General features: G+C 38.1%; 1 protein-coding gene and 1 long non-coding RNA gene across 2 annotated transcripts in view; one reads left to right on the top strand and one right to left on the bottom strand.

Annotated features, from left to right (window-relative positions):
* Positions 1-21097, top strand: part of PDE11A (phosphodiesterase 11A) — a 113010-nt gene that overhangs the window by 78036 nt on the left and 13877 nt on the right. Inside the window, exons 13-19 of the mRNA XM_071562454.1 lie at positions 2193-2302; positions 5296-5386; positions 8356-8456; positions 10676-10753; positions 12117-12180; positions 15156-15230; positions 17375-17458. Coding sequence (XP_071418555.1) covers positions 2193-2302; positions 5296-5386; positions 8356-8456; positions 10676-10753; positions 12117-12180; positions 15156-15230; positions 17375-17458 — 603 coding nt within the window. The remainder of the gene's footprint in view (positions 1-2192; positions 2303-5295; positions 5387-8355; positions 8457-10675; positions 10754-12116; positions 12181-15155; positions 15231-17374; positions 17459-21097) is intronic.
* LOC139675165 (uncharacterized) overlaps positions 7532-21097 on the bottom strand; it is a 36311-nt gene continuing 22745 nt past the window's right edge. Inside the window, exons 3-4 of the long non-coding RNA XR_011698446.1 lie at positions 13649-13711; positions 7532-10839 (exon numbers count right to left, since the gene is read on the bottom strand). This is a non-coding gene — a long non-coding RNA (uncharacterized lncRNA). The remainder of the gene's footprint in view (positions 10840-13648; positions 13712-21097) is intronic.

Below are 21097 nucleotides of genomic sequence, written 5' to 3'. Positions count from 1 at the left end.
TTCCTCACATGAAAGAATGACCTCCATAACTCACTGGAGACTCTGCCACTCATGAGTTATGGGTCATTCCTTTTCTGGTGAAAATAAATTTTACTGCACCGTCATCTATAGCCATGTTGGTTTTTTTTCTCTCTGTGTAAATTCAGAAAATGGGGAAATGTAATCCTCTGTTTTCTTGCATTATGTTCAAGGAAGATATCTCCTTACTGTAACATTGTTTTAAATTAAATGTTTTTTGCTACATGACATATGCTATATTTCTTTCATATATTCAAAGACTAGACTTTTCATTAAATAAAATGTGGCATTTATTTTTTGAGATATTGCTACTGTTAATAAATTCCTTAATCAGATTTCCTGCATTTGCAATACAGGTCGAATCCTGGAGTTTAATCAAAGCTTGTATTATGCTAAAGAATATTTATTACAGCATCAATTTTATATTATAAAACTTCTCTTTTAAGTTATTTTAATTTAGCTATGAATATTTTTTCTAGACTGAAACTTCACATATGGCATGTTTTCTGTTATAAACCTATTTTTAATACCTTTTCAAAATAGACCTTTATTATTATTTGTTATACAAGAGCAATGTTTATAAAAATAAAAAGAGAAACCGTTATTTTTTCAGAAGTTTTCCTCTACCTGGGTAGATGTTACTGAAACTAAAAAAGAAAAAGCAATGCCACTAGAAATCGGGAGAATCACTTTCCTAATATTCTGTACACCAGTTGATTCTACACAGAATTAATCTTTTTTTTCCTCATACTGCATAATCTTTACTGATGCGTAAACTTCAAGCACTTCCTCAATTCCCACTGAAATGCATTCCTGAGCATCTGAGGGAGCTTGGATCTCTGTACAATCTAAGGATTAAGTGCAGCCACATTTCAGACTATATAAACAGAGGCTGCTTGGATTTGAATGTGCATTTCCTAACTTAGAATCTGTGTTCTTCAGGGTGAATAGAAGAGTTTTCAGAGTATTGCAGCAATTGACTGGCATTTCTGAGTGGGCTGTGAGTTCCGACTAGGAAAGGACAAGTCCCACTGTATCACTTTAACCCTCTTCTTGATAGTGGGTGAAATTACGTCTCATTGAAAATCAATGGAATTTGGGATATCTCACATGGTTTTAGTCTTCAGCCTTGATTTGGCACTCCAATATAAGTGTATTTTATATTTCTTGTATATAATTTCCTTTCATACTAACACAGTTATGTGGCTAATTGAGAAGTGTCATTAGAGACTGGCACTGTTACAAGTATTGTGATTTTCCAGTTCAGCCAGTCCTTTGTGCAGGTAATATGCCCTTCTGCTTCTGAAGAGTTGAAGAACCAGGTTGGCTCTGCCATGGGTAAGATGCACAGCCCTAAGGTGGTGGTGTTCCACACAGCCTCTAGCATCTCCTCCAGACAGAATCTCTTCAGGGTGCTTGAGGTTAGCAATACCAGTAGTGTTTCTTTCTGGCCTGAGGCAGTTCAGGCAGGAAGAATTCTATGGCAAGTATCCACAAGGAGAAGTATAGGGGCAAAAAATGTCTGTAGGTTCAGCTCCCCTATTCACACAGGCACGTCTGAGCTGCTTGTAGACAATTTCATTACATCTGTTTTCAAAAATCTCAAATTGAAGTGAGTAGCTGCACCAGAAATATGCCATGTGAGACATTTCCTCTTTAAGTCATGCCACTTCATTTTATTATTCCAGAATAAAAAAAAATTTAATAGTTCATAAGAGTTCCATAGAGTATATTTTATCTAGGTTCTTTTATAGGTCTTTTGATTTAACATCTCAGCTGTACCAGACAGTAGGGATTGATGAAGTTGGTCATTTCAGAATTGAAGAAATCTTTCTTAGTATTTATCTGAACCATATTTTCAAAATAGAATCAGTTTAGTTTGGGAGTTGTTATTTCTCTGATAGAAAAATCCAGTTTCTGTCTTAATCTGCAGTTACTGGTGTTTGTTTTCAGCTCTTTTTGCCTTTATTGCATTCTGGGTTGTGGAGAAGTGGCATGCTGGAAATGCAACAAAGAGATAATAACAGATCACTCCAAGGACATTATCTATTCTGCTAACCATCTAACATACAGCAGGGAATAGAATATGACAATAAAGCATTTATCTTCTCCTTACTGAAATGTTCATGGTATCAAAACAAAGTTGACTGTTGCTATTTTTTTTCTGCTCTCAGACCGCAGGATTTCAAGAGATTCTAACTGAAATTGAAATCTTAGCTTTGATTGTGGGATGCTTATGTCATGACCTTGACCACAGGGGAACCAACAATGCCTTCCAAGCCAAGTAAGCTTTCTAATTCTTACTATTTTAATTTGGTTTCCTTCTACAGGAGAGCAAAAGGTGACCAGGATAAAGGATGAAGCATTAATTTCAAGCCTCCTAGGCCAAGGCCAAGTGTTCTTATTCCTGTATGCAGTGAGGGACAATCCATCTTTATCATTCTCTGTTCCTTTAGGTAATTGCTGGCTTGTCCTTTGTAGCAGGCTGTTGAACTGACACAACATATTGAAATGTGGTGCCAAAACTTGATGTTCTCTTCCTGCTCAGCTATTACTGATTCTGGTTTTCAATGTAGGAAACACTTGAACACTCTGTCTGGGTTGTTTTTGCTGGCTGGAATTCATATTAAGTAAAACATTGTTCCCCTATTAAGAAGAAAATATAAGTAAAACTGAAATAATGCTTTCACAAAAGCTTTCACACCAGTATAAGGAAGCATACATAAAGTAATTCCTATCTTAAGAAGTATGAAGCCATTGCCATCCTGCTGGAGCTCTGATGCCTGTCATCTGCAGTGGGTGGCTGGAGTAGTTGCCTCACCACATACCCATCAGTCGTGGAGCCCACGGGGTCCCTGGAGTGTAAAAATGCCTCCGCCCACATGCCAGAGCACACAGAGCCCAGCCCATTCATGCAGCTGTGGGCAAGAGTGGGCTAGCCACCTTCTGCAGTGGTCAGTATGCACCAGAACACACAAAGCTGGCAAATTTTTACATCACAGACGTGAAATCTTGTTCTCCAGACTGTTTCCAATTTTGCAAATGCATTTTATTCTATTCAAAAGTTCTTCTGACCTGATTTGGCAGCTCTGACTTGCATGTGTTTTTACTATCCAGGCTGGTGCCATCAGGCACAGGGAGGTAGAAGCAGGTTTGTGGAAGTTTTGAAGGTGGTACTTCTTACTGTCATGGTAAGGGAACTCCTTTGACCAAGGTCAAATTCATTCCAAACTCTGTTCCCTGAGAACAGGCAGGACAACAGAAAATGTCCCCTAGCAACATCCTGGCCGAGCTGTGAAATAAAGCTCTCAGACACAGAGATTCCTTCAAATCCCATGTTGTTTTCTTCCCTCCCCAGGTCCTCTATAGTCAGAATATGAGACCCTGAGGCTCTCTTGTCCTGTAGATGGTGGTGTGCATTTGCAGCTTTTCTGTTGCGTTACTGCTAATCCTGCAGTGTGATGGGGAAGTGGTCAAATGGTTGTCAAGAGATACTTGAGAGACAGAGTGATGTGTATTAGCCTGTTTTGTCCTATCTTGTGCAGAAATACTCTGCTGCAATGTGTGTGTGCACAAGCTGCTGCATTTCTGGGGGCAAGTTTTCTCAGGGAACATCATTCAGACTGTTTCTGATGTTCTCTAAACTGCCATTTCCTGAGGTATTGGTGTTGCTGTACAATCTCAATGAAACAATGACACTGTCTGGATCGTCAATCACCATAGAAAGGAAAATCAATTGCAGTGCTCAGAAGACAGAGCTCATGGTGCAAAGGTTACCAAGCACTTGCTAGATGCCTTTTTGCAGCTGAGACTTGAAGAGAATCAAAATAGACGAGGCAAATGGGAATGAAGCTTAGCTGATTGATGTTTATATTCCTAATTTATAAAATGAGACTTTAAATTTCCATGCTGGCCATTTTAGGCTCTGATTAAGTTGACTGATTCTGCTCTGCAGCATTACACAACAGTATCTCTCCTGCAGAGGGGTGGCTCAGTTAAAGGTGTAGGGTTTCAGCACTAGGCTGCTATCACTTATACTTGTTGTTTGACAACGGAGTATGAAGAGGAGGCTACCATTTTATGACTCCATAAAGAAAATGCTGAAGACATTTAATGAAAGACAAACATTACCACACATGTATAAAACATCCCTGAAAACAGAAGCTATAGTTTTCATAACAGCAACTATGATTTATTCCTCTAACCTGACATAAATTTAAGCATCGCTTTTTCCTGTTTTATCTTCAGTGTTCAATACTGCTGTTCTGTATGATGAAAGTTCAAGAGGTATATGATGAAGACAGTATCACAGTTGTCTGAAATGGCTGTGTTATATATCTCGACATCACATTCTCTAGGGACAATGCTTCTTGGACATCCTTCTCTCTAATACAGCTGCTTGTGATAATTAAGTATCAGTATGGTGCAGTTTTATAGTACATGCTCCTAGGAGACTTTCTGTCTCTAGCATAATCTCTTACTCTCATTTCTTTGGAAAGAAAACCCATCTTGTTGCTTTAAGCTTGGTCCCAGAAGTAAAGTAATGGTGAATAGTGACTTTCCTGACAATCTAGTCTCATTCTCTGTGCCTCCCAACAAGTCACAGTTTTATAATTGTATTGTGTAGATTTTTGTCCTTTAAACTTAGAAAACCCACCTGCTCTGTGCATTTTGAATCTGATTTTGGTTTAGACAATAAACATGATGAGAAAATACATTCTAAAGCGATGCTAGACTTTGCTTTCATATTCACTGCTCTCACTTGTGGTTTTTTGTTTACCTCAGTATTTTTTAAAATGGATGATTTTGCATACTGACAGAACCTCGGTGCATCTCCAGTTGGTTTTTTGTTGTTGTGTTTTGGGGGTTTATTTTAAGAGTTTGTAATTGTAAGCCATTGTGTTTATGTCTAATAAGAATTAAAAAATAAAACGTAGTAGTGGAACAGCCAATCCTAGCCCAAGGACGTTAGCGTGTGTCTTTACTGCACAGTGGTTCACCTCTGCTGTTGCTGAAGCACTTTGAAAGTTGCATTACAAAGTTTCTTGTAGTTCAAGAAAAATCTTTAATCAACTGATGATATTTAGCAAAGTCTGGAACGTAAAAGCTTTGTATCAGCCTTAAATTAGTATTTTTTTATCTTGTCAACAGTCTTAAGTGTGATTGCTGAAAGCGGGGTGAAGAGTGTGGCTACGTGCTTTTGTTACTAAATTGTCTCCGAAACCTGCTTCGTAAGCAGATAAGCAGCATTTGTTGACTCCCCGTGTTCTGTTTCAGGAGTGGATCAGCCTTAGCTCAGCTCTACGGCACCTCTGCTACCTTGGAGCATCACCATTTCAATCATGCTGTCATGATTCTCCAAAGTGAGGTACAAAAGCATTACTATTAATCTCACTGTAAGCTGTTGGGTAGTTTCAGCTGGAGAAAGAAACTACCACACACAGTACCCTTTTAGTGCCCTCTCCTTGAGAAATTATTTATTGGTTACCACAAAGGTCACAACCAGAACAAAATCAAGCAACTACAAATGCTGATCATAGAGCCCAGAGATTATATTTGTCTCAATCAGTGAGGGGCAAGGAGAACATACTCTAATCATATTGTCAGCTTTTCTCAGTCTTCTTACGTACATACTGCTCTGTGGTTTATAGGTAGCTGAAACAAGCTCTTATCTTTCCCCACAGGTGTCATATTCAGAATATCAAACCTATTTAATTTCTTCGACACTCTTTCTGTAATCAGTATTTTTATAATGGTTTTTCATAGTTTTAACAAATTATTTTTAAGAAGTAATATCAGTAATACCATGCTGTCCAAAGTACATTAATTGCTTTGCAGATACGTATGAAGACATAGTTCCTGCCTAAAATATCTTGCAGATTAAGAGCATGTACAGCATGCACTACCCCAGAGAATGCAGTAAGTGAGAAAAGTATAAAGATGGACATGCAGTCCTTACAAAACAGTGGATTTATGCAGATAGGTAGCCACAAAATGCATTCAGTAGATATAAACCCAAAATTTGTTGTTCATGCAGCACAACTGGAGACCATATGCTGATCTGCAGTAACTTCTGAGGAGCATCTGGGAATATCCTATGATCACAGACAAATGGGAACACGGTGATGGCTTTACCTCTGTGTGCACTGCCAGAGAGATCTGTCATAGGACTGTGCCTTAAGTGCTCAGTTTCTTGACATTGTATGTAAAAAGTAAACATAGGAAAGGAGAGCATCAGCATGAGATTTAAATGGCTCAGCCTATTTAGCCTGGACTAGCATATCTACAAGGTGATATTAGGAATTAAATGATCCCTGAAAGGTGTAAAAAAAGCAGTATTTGGATGTTAAACAGACTTGTTCAGAATAGGAAAAAAGGAAAGGCTTTTTGGGTTTGGGTTTTGTTTTTTTTTCATAAACTAGTGACTCTGTTCAACCTCTGGAACAAGGTTTTCTGGAAAATGGTGAGTTCTTCAGTTCCTGAAATCTTCATCATAATTGAACATCTCAGGCTCAAGATATGGACAACTCTGTGGGAGTTTACAGATCATGTCAGTCTAGATGCCTTTATCTTTTTCAGATTGAAAATCCATGTCTATGAAAAACATTTTCTTTGGACTCTACTCCAGCTTCTTTCAGAGATGTACAGTATTAGTTGAAATGCAAGTCCTCCCTTTTGATCATTCAAGGAGCTTTTTCTCCAGGTCCTAATTTCTAGTTCAGAAAATTAATCCTACAGGATTTTTATCCAATAGATACCGTCTGCTAATGCAGCACAGCACCAGTTAGTTTGGAATAAATGCAGATTTGGATCCCCCAATTTACTTAAAGATCCACCATCTTTTCCTAGCTGAGCAGTTGGTCTCTCTCAAATAAGCTGAAATATTCTAGTCTGTTTTTTTGCTGAATACAAGGAAACATAATATGTTGTATTATTTCTTCAGATTTTTAACATGTTGGACAAAGGAGCTGTTTTTGCTTTACTTGTGACATGTTAACCTTAGTGCAACTGATCATGGGCTTCGTAGTGACATGGTTTTATACACAATGAAACAAGTCAGAAAGGCAATAGATATTATAGAATAATAGACAACTTGGTAAATTACTCCTGTTGTAAAAACTCCTACTTTTTCTGGTACATTTTGCTTTATTTTCGTCTGAGTACTTTGGTTTTAATTTCATTTTTTTCATAAAGAAGCTTTAAATTCTCAAAGCCTTATCAATATGTAGCTGAAAAGAAATAATACTATGCATGGCAGATCTTCTCTCATATATACCCTCATACCATCATGGTTATAGCAATCCTATTGCTGGAAAATTCCTTGTTTTAAGAGCATTTGAACCTTTTCCTAGGCAGTAGATGGCAGTGCATACTGTATGTGGGCTCTACAGGGCTAAATATCTCCAAAATAAGACTGTTCGGCAAGAACTTCAATATTTCTATAGGCAATTAGAAAAAAAAAACCAAACAACCTCTAATACTTTTATTTATGTTAATATAGTTATATGTGACTGTTGTCAAAAAGGTCACTTCTTAAGCTTACATTTATAATACTCCAAATACTTTAGTTTCTTTCAGCTTATTTTCTCTGGGATTTCATAGAGGAATTATAGAATATCTGTCCCTCTTGTAATTTTCAGAAATTCAGTTACAAAAGGATCTTCCTGCTCTCAAATAACCATATCAAATAATTTGTTTCTTTTCATTCTGGCCATAAAGCACCTTTCAAATTCTTAAACCACAATGCCTTGAAAAGCAGCATATTGAGCCCCCAAAAGATGTTTAAACTGCGTATAAAGTTGTGGTTCTTTAGCCCACATAGGCAATGGCTGGATACACTGTAAGACAATGGGCAGTAATGGGCAGAGAGAGCAAATGGGCTGCTTTGAATGAAAAACTGATTTAGTGTCCTTGACCGCTCTAACAGCAGTTTGTGTGCCTGCATGCAGTAGCACAGATAAATCTGTTAGGAGCACAACTCAAAAGCTCCAATGCACAGTTCTCCAAAACATTTAATAAGAGGAAAGATTGAGATGTATCCATAGTTTTTCCCCATAAACTGAGTCTGTGCAGGGTCATAGCAAAAAGTAAATCTTTACTCTAGAGGCTATAATTTCAGCAGAGTTTAGAAAAACATACCAGGTGCCTGATTACAATCGTCAACTCTTCCACTTCAATGTGATCTCAGCAGTATTAACATTATTATTTTGTTGTAGTTTTGCCATGAATCAGAAAAGGCTTGTGTGACAGGGAAACAGTAGACTAAAGAGTTAGAAAACCTTTTAAAAACCTATATTGATTGCTAGCCTTTTACCTCTTTTATCTCTTTCATTATAGGGTCACAACATCTTTGCTAACTTGTCCTCTAAGGACTACAGTGACCTTATGCAGCTTCTAAAGCAATCGATATTGGCAACAGATCTCACTCTGTATTTTGAGTAAGTATTGGCATTTCTTGTATTTGACAAATGAAAATTCAGAGAAGTTACTCTAATGACCTATTAAATACCAATAAGGATATGTAATATGAGAAATTAGTGTTTAGCTATGGTTGAAGAGGTTTAGTCTAATACTTAGTATATCTTAGGCTAATAGAAATATCTCAAGTGTCCAAGTAAGTTTTGCTTTAATGTGTAACATGTCTGTATCCACCAAAAGTGAAATCCTAGGCTTATTCTTCAAAGCAATCCCATTAATCAGTTACAGCTCAGTCCATTAATTCTTCTGTCCCTTCTGTGATCATTTCTTCAGGCATGTAGAAAATCAACATTTGAGTTTTCCACCATTTCAGCATTTCTAAACATGTATGCTAAGAAATATTGTATTTAGTTACAGACTCAGTTGCAGAGGTAATTAAGGCATACACTTTGCTGTTTTGAAGACAAATCACACCAATTTGCATCACATGATGAGGATAGGTTTTAGATGCTACTTTATGTTTTTTAAATACTGGTAATTATTGCCAAGCTGTTCCTAGTGAGAATGTGTGGGAGCATGCATGTCATCGAAGGGGCTGTGGTGTCACCACCACACTGTGCTTCTGACATCCCCTCCTCTAGCACTTACCTGTGCCTGACTTATGGGGAGATGTGCTGTCAGATGTGCAGTTTCAGTCCTGACAATAATCCATCCTTAGGAATTTTCACAGAATTGCACAACATTCTGCGTTGGAAGGGACCCACCAGGATCATCAAGTCCAGATCTTAAGTGAATGGCCCATACAGGGATCAAAGCCACAACCTTGGCATTATTACCACCATACTATAGCCAACTGAGCTAATATCGGGGGCATTTTTATTTGATGTCCCTTAGCATCCTATCCCATACAGTTCTGGGTATCACTGAGTAACGTTTTTCTTGGGTTGGTATACCTGGATGCTGCCCCTCCTATGTGCTGGTGCCTGATACCAAACCAAATTTCCAGAAAACTTCAGGAAAACTCATTATTCTGAAATTGTTGAACCATCTATATGCACATTATATCTTTAACTGTTAATAGTAAAAATACGAATTAGGATGCTGCAATGTTTGCTTTGTCTGTTTTTCTCAGTATTTGGTTCCTGTGCTAAGGGCTGTTTCTAAACAGTACTGGCAGTAGGCACACTGATACTCTTTGTTGCCTGCAAGTCTATTGGCAGAGAAGTATTCTTACAAAAGAGTTTAGAATACTGTGGTCTGCAAGACTAGGGAAGTGATTGTCCCTTTGTACTCAACACTGGTGAGGCCACTCCTTGAGTACTGTGTTCAGTTTTGGGCCCCTTACCAAAGAAAGACATTGAGATGCTGGAGCATGTCCAGAGAAGGCAGCAGAGCTGGTGAAGGATCTAGAAAGCATGTCTTATGAGGAGCAAACAACTGAGTAAGCTGGGGCGGTGTTCTGGAGAACAGGAGTCTCTGGGTGGACCTCATTATTTCCTTTAACTACCTGACAGAAGTGTGTAATGAGATGAGGGTCAGTCTTTCAGCTGTCTCAACTGAAAGGATGAAAGGAAATGGTCTTAAGTTGCACCAAGGGAGATTCAGATTAGATACTAGAAAAAAAAATCACTGAAAGAGTAGTTAGACATTGAAATAAGTTGTCCAGGGAGGTGGTGGTGTCACTCTCCCTAGGAGTGATGAAGAGGTGTCTTGGTGTGGCACTTGGTTTCTAGATATAGTTTCTAGTCAATGAGAACTCAAGACAGCTGCAGTTCCTGTGTGTGTGTCTCTGTTCTTTTCTGTGTGCTGGAAAAATACCAGGAATTACACGTCTCTGAAAACTTCTTCAGGATATAGTGGTAAAAACAATCTTGCCAGGACAAATAAAGAGAAGTGTGTTTATATTTCAGGGATGTTTCTATTGTCTGTCTGTCCACTGCTGTAGGTGAACATTTCATGCTTCCATGGAAGACTGAACATTTCAGTGCCATTAATTTCCCTGTCTGGGGAGACTATAAATACAGTATTGCTTTTACTAGGCAACTCTGACATTGATAACAGACATTTATAGAACATGTTCGGAAATTAGTATGTTTCGCTTAAATGGACTGTCAGTGTAATGACTTTAACAATAATACATGAGGTGCAGTGATTTTGTATCATACAGAGAACAGTGTTCCTACTGCAGTACTGCCCTGGAAGTGTCTTGTTTCCTTCTCTGATAATCTGATTTTTGCAGGAGAAGGACCGAGTTTTTTGAACTCGTCAGTAAAGGTGGTTATGATTGGAATATAAAAAAACATCGAGAAATATTTCGGTGAGCATTACTATTTCGTCCTTTCTCGTTATTTCAAAGTGTAGCCATATTTGTTGAAGGAATTTCATGTATCGTGGAATGAAGACCTAGAATAACAAAAGAAAGTGCCTTGTTTTAAAAATATGATTTGTTATATGAACTATATAATTTCTAAACATTAGCAAGCAGCTGTGATTAATCAGTGTGGCTTCATCTTCTCCATTCCTATTTCTGCCTTCACACTCTGTCATGTTTCCTTCCCTTTCTCCCAGCCTCACCAGTTACTGTTCAGCCCTTCCACACTTTTTCCTAAAAGCATCAATATTCAGCCTTTGGACACAAAGATCTTTCTTGTCTGTTTCCCCTCTCCCGCCTCCTCTCAGCTGTTTTCTTTCACTGGATATGCTTTTCTCTGCTCTTCCAGTCTGTACCTGGAAATTTGCATATAGGCAGTATTCTTCTAGCCCTCAAAAATGCCCGGAGTGTGTATCCTATGGAAAACCTCAGACTTAGTGGGTGATTTGAGTACATCACAATTTTTTATACAATAAAATGTATGTACTTGCTTATGCATGCCTAATTATATTTTTCTGGAATTCCATTAAAATTCTGTTTTCTTTTGACCAAAATATTGGCCATTTTCTATTTTCCATACCATTTCACCCATTCGTAATTTTAGATTCAGGCAATATATTTGATGCTTCATTTTCAGTGCCCTTGTTCTTCATTTAAACTTTCTTAGACTTTTATCTGCATCATGTACTGTACATAAATGCTTTCTACAGCTGAATGGTTTCTTTCTCCTAATGCATATAAAACATGGTGTAGCTAGGTATTAAACTACAGTGGAACCATATAGCTCATAGTAAATCTTAAATTTTTATTGTAGATGAGCAGTAGAAACTGCTTAAACAGTGTCTGGGATGCCTCTTGTGATTATAGGCTCTCTTGCTACAGCAGTCACTTACAAATAGGCATATAAATTAATCCGGTTGCAGGTGTTATTATGTAATGATACCCTTACTTATGTCATGTGAAGCACATGCTTTCTAATATATTATAGGTATTAATGTAAGTAGTGTTAGAAGTACTGCAAAATTAGCAGTTACTCCCTTGCAATATCATTTCTTTTCTAGTGTGCAGAGCACAATACCAAAATTCATCATCTCATGACCTGCAACACATTAGGCTTCTGAGGCACAATTGTGATGTAAAAGCCATGCTGATGGTTGAGATTTCAAACATGTCATTCTTTTCTGGAGGAAAAGAAGGTGCCAGGGCTGACATTTTATATACGTGTTATTTATTTATGCATCCAAAGCAAAGTTGTTTAGAAATCGAACAAAGGTTGATTCAGCTTGTATTGTTCATTTCTGTTTTTCAGATCAATGCTAATGACAGCCTGTGACCTTGGAGCTGTGACCAAACCGTGGGAGATTTCAAGACAGGCAAGTCATGATTAATAGCAGGGTTGGGAGAAGGCGGGACTGGCGGGACAATATTCCCAGGGCCCTGGCTTACAAGGGACCAAAACTGGAATCAATTTACAGAGGTATTAATGCTATAAAAAAAATAGCAGGGGGTTTCTGCAAAAAATGGTTTATTGCATAATCTTTATCTGTACACATGCTGTTGTGTGCATCTGGCTTTACAACCTCTCCTCTTATTAACCTTTTAAATCCACATCCCAAAATGAATGGATTAAACAAAAAAGGCGTTAGCCACATGTAGCTGGGCTTACTCGTCTTACCCCAAAGTTTTCCTTAACAGTGGCAGAATCTTCCCTAAATCAAAAATACCACCAGATGAGCTGCAAACTTCAATTAACATAGAATATTCAGTACATATGATAAGAGAAATGTGTTCATTTCCTTAACAATGTTCTAAAAAACTGGAAGTCTAGTATAGAGCTTTTTTTAGCACCCTGTACTTAGAAACAAACAAATAAAAATTCAGGATTCTGATGCTGAGTTGGCTCTTTAGACATATATGTAAAACATGGGTCCAGCATTGGCAATAAGTAGAATATGAGAGAGCAACATATCCCAAAAGTCTTGTCCTTTGCTCCATTTTTTTCCCACTTCTAGGCATCCTTCCTTACCCAGCATCCATCCTTAATATTTCCAGTATCCATGCTAATCATTCTCTGTCTTTTACTGAGGCCCAGAACAAGCTGGTAGAAGACAGACTGTGTAGGGTTCTGGAGGAATGTACAGCATCAAGAAGCAAATAGAAAATACACCAGTGCAGCTGAGTGTGGGTACACACCTAGAGGGAGTCTGCTGTAACAGCAAAGTAATAGTTGTAAACATGGGATGAAAAAGAAAAAGTTAGACCAGATAATTAGTGATGCAGGAAGCAGCCAGATTTCTTGGAGAAGGATAAAAAAGTAACAGAAGCTGAAAGGGATCTACAAAAGTTAGATGCACATCAACTGAGTAAAAAAGCATTTATGGGGGAAGGCTTCAGCTTAGTTTGCATTTTTGTCAGGTGAGTCTTTTTTGCTTTTATAAACACACAGTGACTACAGTTCCTCTCAGGCTGTTGCACTGCTTGGCCAGAACATGGCGACCTCACGTGGAAATCAGGAAAGCTGCTTATATCCTACAATGGGAAAATAAGTGATGAGATTTTTCCGTGTCACCTAGCCACAGCTGCAGTGTGTGCAATCCCTCCTCATTTTTCCTCCTTAACTCTTGTGCATTTCCTTTGATAGCCAAAAATGTCAGGTAGGGGCTTGTTTTCCATGTTGTCAATACTTGTGCTATGGTGCTGAATTAGTGCTGAAGTCTCTGGAAAACTGAGGGGGTTTATGCTTGTCTATTTTGAGGTCTGTGGATGAAAATTCCCCTGCAGCCTAGTGTACAGGTTTACTTTTTATTGAAAAATCCAATCTGGGATTGATTGAAACATTACCTGGTGGAGCAGAGGTGCTAATAAGTCCACGGAGGCAAAACAGGAAATAGCTGGACCTCAACTCTGCCAGAAGGAAAAAAACAACACATGAAAAGTGAGGGAGAAAGAGATTAAAATATGTGAATCAAAGGGAATAAAGGCCACATGTAAGAAGGAAAAATTCAGGAAAAGAAGACTGAAACAGATAAAAGAAGAGGGAAAGGGACATAAGGAGAACGGGATCAGAATAGCACTGAGAGGCAGGCATGATGCCGTGTCTTGATCATTTTTATACAATACACTTGGCTAACTCTTAATTGCTGCTAAGTTATTAAATTATTTCTCTATCTGGAATATTGATCCAGAATTTTATTAATGCACTGGGATTACATACATTATAAAGTCCCAAACTATGATAGCCTGGCTCAAGATTTAAGAGTACTTTATAACATCCCTTCACCTACTTCCAATTTGTTTTGGTACTCCTTATTTCAACTATAACAAGCTTAGGATTTTGTGAATGTTAACCTACTATGCAGTTGCTAAAGCAAGAAATTTTGAGATTTTATGAAGTGCAAGTTCTCTGCTTAGTTTACCCTCTCATGGCTTGGCATTATGAAATAATTTCCTACCTTGAAAACAATTTGCAGGCATGACAAGAGCTTTAGGATCTGAATGCCATCTTCAGTAGATTAGCTTCCAGTTTTTTGCATCTCCAGTGTTGCACATGCAACCCACTCATGATACGAGTACAGTACTATATCAGAATTTCTCACTTTTTGACTTCCTAAAATTCCTCATTTCCATAACTTAATGTATTTTTAAATCTTGTCTTCTAAGGAGCACAAACCTCTTCTGTGAATAGAATATCTTCATTCACAAAAGTCATAAAGACGTGTTCCAACTTCCAACCCACTCATTCTTGATTTTAAATCAATATGATCATCACAATCTGAGTTTATATTTAGATATCCAGATCCTATAGTGATGACAGTGACAGGGAAAAAACGTCAAGCCTAGTGGTAAAAAAAACCTTTATGAATTCACATTAGAGTAAGACAGCAGAGGATATTGGTTAATTAAGTTTCTTTGATAAGTGAAGTTGTTTGTTTAGGGCAACAGCCTGTAAATACCCAGAGAGCTCTTGCATGTTTTACAAAGCATCTTTATAGACATAATTATGAATGCCAACAAAAAGCTATAATTTTTTGTTCTCAGTACTTGAGTAAGTTGCACATAACTGCATTGAGTGCTACCTTGACATTGCAATGTAATTCCCTTGGGCAATTCCCTATCAAAAAGGGATAAAAAAACTGTGCCTGTCAGTGACTGGCTGTTTATACCTCTTGTGTGCCCAGTCCTGGGGCTGCTAGTCCTGGAAACTATGAACACGTGCCTGACATCAGTCATGTAAGTGTTCTCTTCTTTACAGTTAAGCATGGGCTGAAGTTCATGGTCTGAACAGAAACTCTATATCCAAAAAATTCTGTAACAAGAACCCTAATCTTTATAATGATTTATGTTTTAGGCGGCTGAGCTGGTAACCAGTGAGTTCTTTGAACAAGGAGACAGAGAAAGATCTGAACTCAAACTCACTCCTTCAGTAAGTTTTTATCACTTGTAAAATAGTTACTAACTGGAATAGAGTAAGAAAATATCATTGGGCTCATTCAGAAAAATGAATTGTATTTTGTACGCAAAGAAGAATCTTAGAGTAAATAAAAGCTCTGTCCAAGAAGGATAAGCATTTATAACCGTATATAAAAGCTCTCCCATCAACCCAGTTACCTGTGCATTGAGCCCTTTTATCCATTTTCTGTTCTATTCCCAAAGTTATCTTGCCAGTGACTTTTCTAAGCAGCAGAATTCAAATTAAAAAAATTGCCAGTTACCTATGGAAATCAAAATTGTCAAATTTTCTTAATGTTGTAGCTGTTTATCTGTATTATTTGATGTATCAAATTCTGAAATGCATTTCTATAGGTATACAACTAAATATAACACTGTGAATAAAAGAATAAATCAGTATTGAGTTGATTATGAACAGATGGATATGAAGTGTCAAACAAGAATTAGGAAAGTTTCATAAAGGTTTTCGCTGATTGATTAGAAGAGAAAGCTTTATCCAGGTTAAATAGTTTAAAATGTTGAGGCCATTATCTGGAGGTAACAGGAGAAAGTATTCAAAAGAATTTAATGGACAAGACATTTACAAATATGCTTCCAAAATTTTATGCTTCCAGTTATGAAAAGGCCAGTCCAGTGTCTCAGACATGTTATCCCTACATTAATACTCACACATAAGTCTGTGGTGATGTAATGAAGTAAATAAAGCTTAAAAGTTGGTAGTAAATAAAGCTGAGCTACAATAAATGGCTTTTCACTCTATATATTTCTTCTCTATGGTAGTTCTGTGCATGCATCTACTCAAAAAAAGTGGGAACTATAGTCCAGGAGAAGAGTAATCAAACAGTCATGATATTCACAATTCTGAAACCAAATCTAGGCCTGAAGAACTGAAAGTACCATATGGATGTAAGTGGCTTTCCTGCCCTGTGTATAAAATTTGAAAAGTGCATTTCTCATACCAATGAAGCATAATAGGAAGTAGGTTTATTTCAACATACATAGCAATGGTACTGTCTCTAACTGGCAAAGAATTCCAGTGCAAATGGCCCAGGTTCAGCAGCTGTAAGAATTATTTTAAGGTATGTTATTACATCTACATTTTGCACATACCTTGGTAGAATCAGAGAAAGGCAAAAGCCAGAGCTGCCTTCTGGATTCATGTCTTCTGAAAATCTGCATCCAACAGCCCAGACAGGTGGTAAAGAAGTGTATTGCTATAAATCACTTTAGTATTTTTCTCCATAATAGGGAGACTCTCACTCTTCCTTTGGGGTCTACAGTCTGTACCAAGGAATACAGTCATTTTTGGGCCACATGTAGGATGCTCTGAAGCCATACCACTTGGAGGAAGATTATCCTCTCTTTTGGCACTTAACTATAAAATTATATATATATATATATACATATATATATATAAGTAAACTGATGTATTAAGTGTTACAGGTTGGGAGATAAGGCCATCAGTTCTAACAGTTATGGCTACAGGTCAAAAGCATGTACAGTTTTACCACACCAATGAGGAATTTTTAAACAAGATCAACGGCTGACATATTCCTAACCTATCACTGAGGGAAGGCAGTGAGCAGTGAATTAGGCATATTCCAGAGGAACAAACTGATAACTGCTCCCAAAATGGATCTGTTCATTTCCTACCCTTTGGATTCAGTCACAGCTGGTTCTGCAAAAAGACTCTGGTTCTGCAGAAAGGCTCTATAACTGAGAGGCAGAGAGCCAGCCCAGATCCATCACTCTTCATTTTGCTGAGCTGGAAAACCCTATGCGAGAAAAGGGAAATTTCTACTCAGAGGTATCTATCTACTTTACATTTCTACCGGAGGTAACTTACCAGCTCAGCTCCAAATGTGGAGCATTTATTTTACATCACAGAATTATAAAATACAAATGCCTGCAGCCTAAAATTTCAAACCAGAATTGAAAATAAACAGTTTATTTCTCATATCAGGCAAAGCAGTAAGAAGACTGCTGCAAAGATTGATTATGGTTTATAAAGTGTTCTGGTTGTGAGAATTTGATCATAGCTGAAAAGTGCTGGATGATGTGTCTGTAAAATATTGCAATCTAATAAAGCATGACTGTTTTGTTGCCTTCTCAATTCAGGCCATTTTTGATCGGAACAGGAAACATGAACTACCCAGATTGCAGCTCGAGTGGATTGATAGCATCTGCATGCCATTGTATGAGGTAATTTTTACTTATTGCTTCTGTAGAGTTCAGAGAATATTTTTCTTGCCTCCCTAGAGAAAAAGAGATAGCTTTCAGAGCAGCCTTGAAGGCTATTTGAACTCTTCTCTTTCTTTGACTTTACCAAAAGTCTGAATTCTATGCGGAAATCTTCAGATTCCCTGAAGGTGTTAATGTCTGCAAACATAATTCCTCTCAAGTTCTAAAAGCTGATAGGGCAACTGTTTATTTTATTATGTGTGAGACAAACTGATTCTCATCATGGCGTGGTATAGAGTGCTGTGGACAGATGTGCCAGAGGGACAATCACAGCAGGTGCTGCTGTCAAACTGTCCCAGTCTGTGTGACCCAAAGGGAAGCTCAAGGCGCTTCCTTCTGGCAGCTTTTGAAACTAAGGGGCACTCTAGGCCATTAAACCAACACTGCCTGTCCACCACTAAACCATGTCCCTAAGCACCACATCTACATGTTTTTTTAAAGACTTCCAGGGATGGTGATTCCACCATTTCTCTGGGCAGCCTATTCCAATGCTTGACCTTGGGCAAAAACTCTTTAAAAATAAAGTTCATTTCAATATAATAGTTCATATTACACTAGAATGCATATTTATACCAGAATTCATTTTTTGTAATAGCATCTGTAATCCAAAAATGTACAGTAAAGCAGGAAGAGCTGATAATCAGTCCATCCTCTGCATGAGAAGACTACATCTGAGCACTAAAGCTGTGGTTAGTTAGCTTTATCTTAGCAGGAGATCTCTGGGGAATATATTCACATCTGATTTCCATGCTTTCTACTGTCTTTTCATCATGCTGTGCAGTCATTAGCCTGCTGCTCAACAACTTAAAAAAGAAACATTACCAAACCTGGAAGTCATAGCAGCACCAGCCTTAGGGGTAAACAGAAAACTTGATGCCATAGTATCACACTGCAGGAGATTCTCTCTTCAGTGTGGAGCCAAGTTTTAATTTTCATATCCAGCTTAATCAAACTTCAATATGCTTACCACATCAGCACAGTATTCAGGCATTGTAAATCCTCTGTTTAGGGCTGGCTGAACACAACTATGGCCAAGTCCTAGATTCCTTTTTTTTAACATTCTTTAAAATTCTTGCCATTGTAGGAACTACATATGGGGAGAGAACAGGTTATATCATTACAAATGCACTATGAAGAGGTGCACTGGGAGCTAACAAATCACTAAAATCTTAGCAGTACTTATGTAGATCACTACCATAGTACTTACAAAAATCATGTGTTTGAAAAAATCCCAAACATTTGACACTCATTTTCATACCAAAATTACAACATTAAACCAGAGAGAACAAAATCAAAGCCTTTGCATGTGTTTTTTTCCATGCTAGTGATCAGAAGTCCTGAATTGGTGTGGGCAGGTCCTGGCACCCAGAGCCCTGAAGGAAATGCTGTGGGGGAAATGCCTCCATCCCTACCACAGCAGTTGTTACAGCAGGACCTAATGCTGAGCTCTGTGCTATTTGACCCCCACACAACAGAGATGAACCCAGCAACCACTGAATGCTGGCAACTCCCATTAAAGTGATGTGTGAGATCAGCAGAGCCCCCTGAAATTGTCTTTGCTCAAAGTAGTTCCCAACAGTAGGTTATTCTTGGCAGCTGTAAATGTCTGAAGTATGCAATACTGAAAGGACTTGACAGCCCAAACCTCCAGGAGTGGTCTGATACCACCCCAGTGCCTCTGACAGTACTGGAACAAACTGTATCTTCTCTGCAGTCCAGGCTTATGAACTAGGCTGCATTCCAGAGTGCCCATGAGGAATGTTTCATACTTCAAACCATACATAAATTTGCAGCACATTTTAGAGAGTTATGGCTTTCCTAGCCTTATCTTTTTTTCTTCTGAATGTTCTGAAACATTCTTTGCGGGTATTTGGCTCTACCTGCTCCTTATGCCTCTGCTCTGCTTTCTGTATTTCCTGAAGGTGGCTTAAGACAACCTCAAGTAAAGCATAATGAAATCTCCTTTACTGGGGAACACCTAATGCATCCCTCTGCTTACCTGGCTAGAACTGAGTTTGGCCCCTTTTTGTGAGTGGGTCTACAAGTGATTAGCAAATCAGAAAGAGCTGTGCACCTTTCAGTAACAGTCCTGTTTGATTGCCCCTTGGAATGCCCAGCCCACCTAGCAGAAAAAAGGTCAGTGATACACAAAACTGTGCTACATCATATGCTAATGTGAAGCCTGAAGGTGATATATAGATATATAATGATGGCTGGGGATATATATATATATTTAAAAAATAATACCTAGAGTTATACACAGATTTTCCATATCCAAGTGTCTAAGTCCAAAACTTTTTTCTGTTTGCTCTGTAAGCCTGGCTCTGCTCCTGGCAGAAGGTAAGCCATGGCTCTGCTGCCTTACTCTCTCCTCTATCTGCTGCTCAGTGTAGGAATCAACCCATCTCCAATTTCAAAATACCTTAGTAATCAAATCCATTTCCTTCACACTGTGGATCAAAGGTCTGTGAAGATAAAAGCATCCCAATTTTTTGTTCATTGCATTTTATTACACTTGGGACATTATAATTTTATTGAATTTACTTTTTTGTTACTGTGGTGATCACTGATCAGTATTTTTATGTGACAGTGGAGTTTTTGCCTTGAGTAGCAGAACAGCCATCCATTTACACTGAAGCTCCGATTTTAGGGGCTTTAGTTATTCTTTACTGCATCACATTTGCTCTTTTTTCAAAAATGACAGTATGAAAAGCGTTTTTCAGTAGAGATGAGAAACAAGCTTATTAGAATAATAATTTAAAAAGGAAAAAGCTTTTTTTGGAACTGTAGAGCATTTCAAATCTAATAATGTAGCTTCAGTGTGAAGTAATCAGCCCCTTGTTTTGTTAGAATATCCTATAAAGTGGAGTCATGTGCAACTGAAGCAGAAATTTAAGGCATCCCTCTGAAAATAAAGCATTGTGGCTACACTGACAGCTGTGTTCACCACAAAAAGAAAATATTCTGTACCTATCTGAACATAGATGTTTGTGTAACAGGAAACAGAATTTTGATCATTAAGACAAATTACCTCTCTGACCCTCCAGTGAAAAAAGAAGCTAAGAGTTTCAACACGAACAGATTTCTCTCTTGGACTCTGTCGTTCATGTCTGTCTAAGACAGGATCAGTCACAGAGTTTTCCCAACTCAGATTAGATTTCTCTGTGGGGAGCAGACAGAATGGGAGAGTGAAGATCCTATTCTTTTTAATCATTATATTTCTCACAAACAACATCAAAGCTTCAGCGATTCACATCAAACAAAAGATGCTAACAGAAGCCCAGCTCTGTTCAGGCCATTGTTAGGCAGAGACAGTAACCCTATGAATAGCAGGGCCAAAGGCCATGCACTCTGCATCTGGGCAGATAAATACATAGTCAGGTAGTCAGTGACAATGACAGCAGCTATTTAAATTTAAGGGAGATGTCTTTGTGGAAGATAAAGAAGCTCATAGCTTTTACAACTTATGCGTGCCTGAGATTGCCCTGCTCACCTCTACCTTGGTGCTCCCTTGAACGGCTCCATTTTAGTGCTGTTTTTACAGCTATTCAAGATTTTCTTGGATGTTGAGAGCTTTAAACATGTAATAGTATCTACCAA

The sequence above is a fragment of the Pithys albifrons genome, chromosome 8 (assembly GCF_047495875.1).
Source record: "Pithys albifrons albifrons isolate INPA30051 chromosome 8, PitAlb_v1, whole genome shotgun sequence".
NCBI classification, from domain to species: Eukaryota; Metazoa; Chordata; class Aves; order Passeriformes; family Thamnophilidae; genus Pithys; species Pithys albifrons.
Note: the sequence above shows the minus strand (reverse complement) of the source record. Positions and strands in the feature narration are given on the sequence as shown.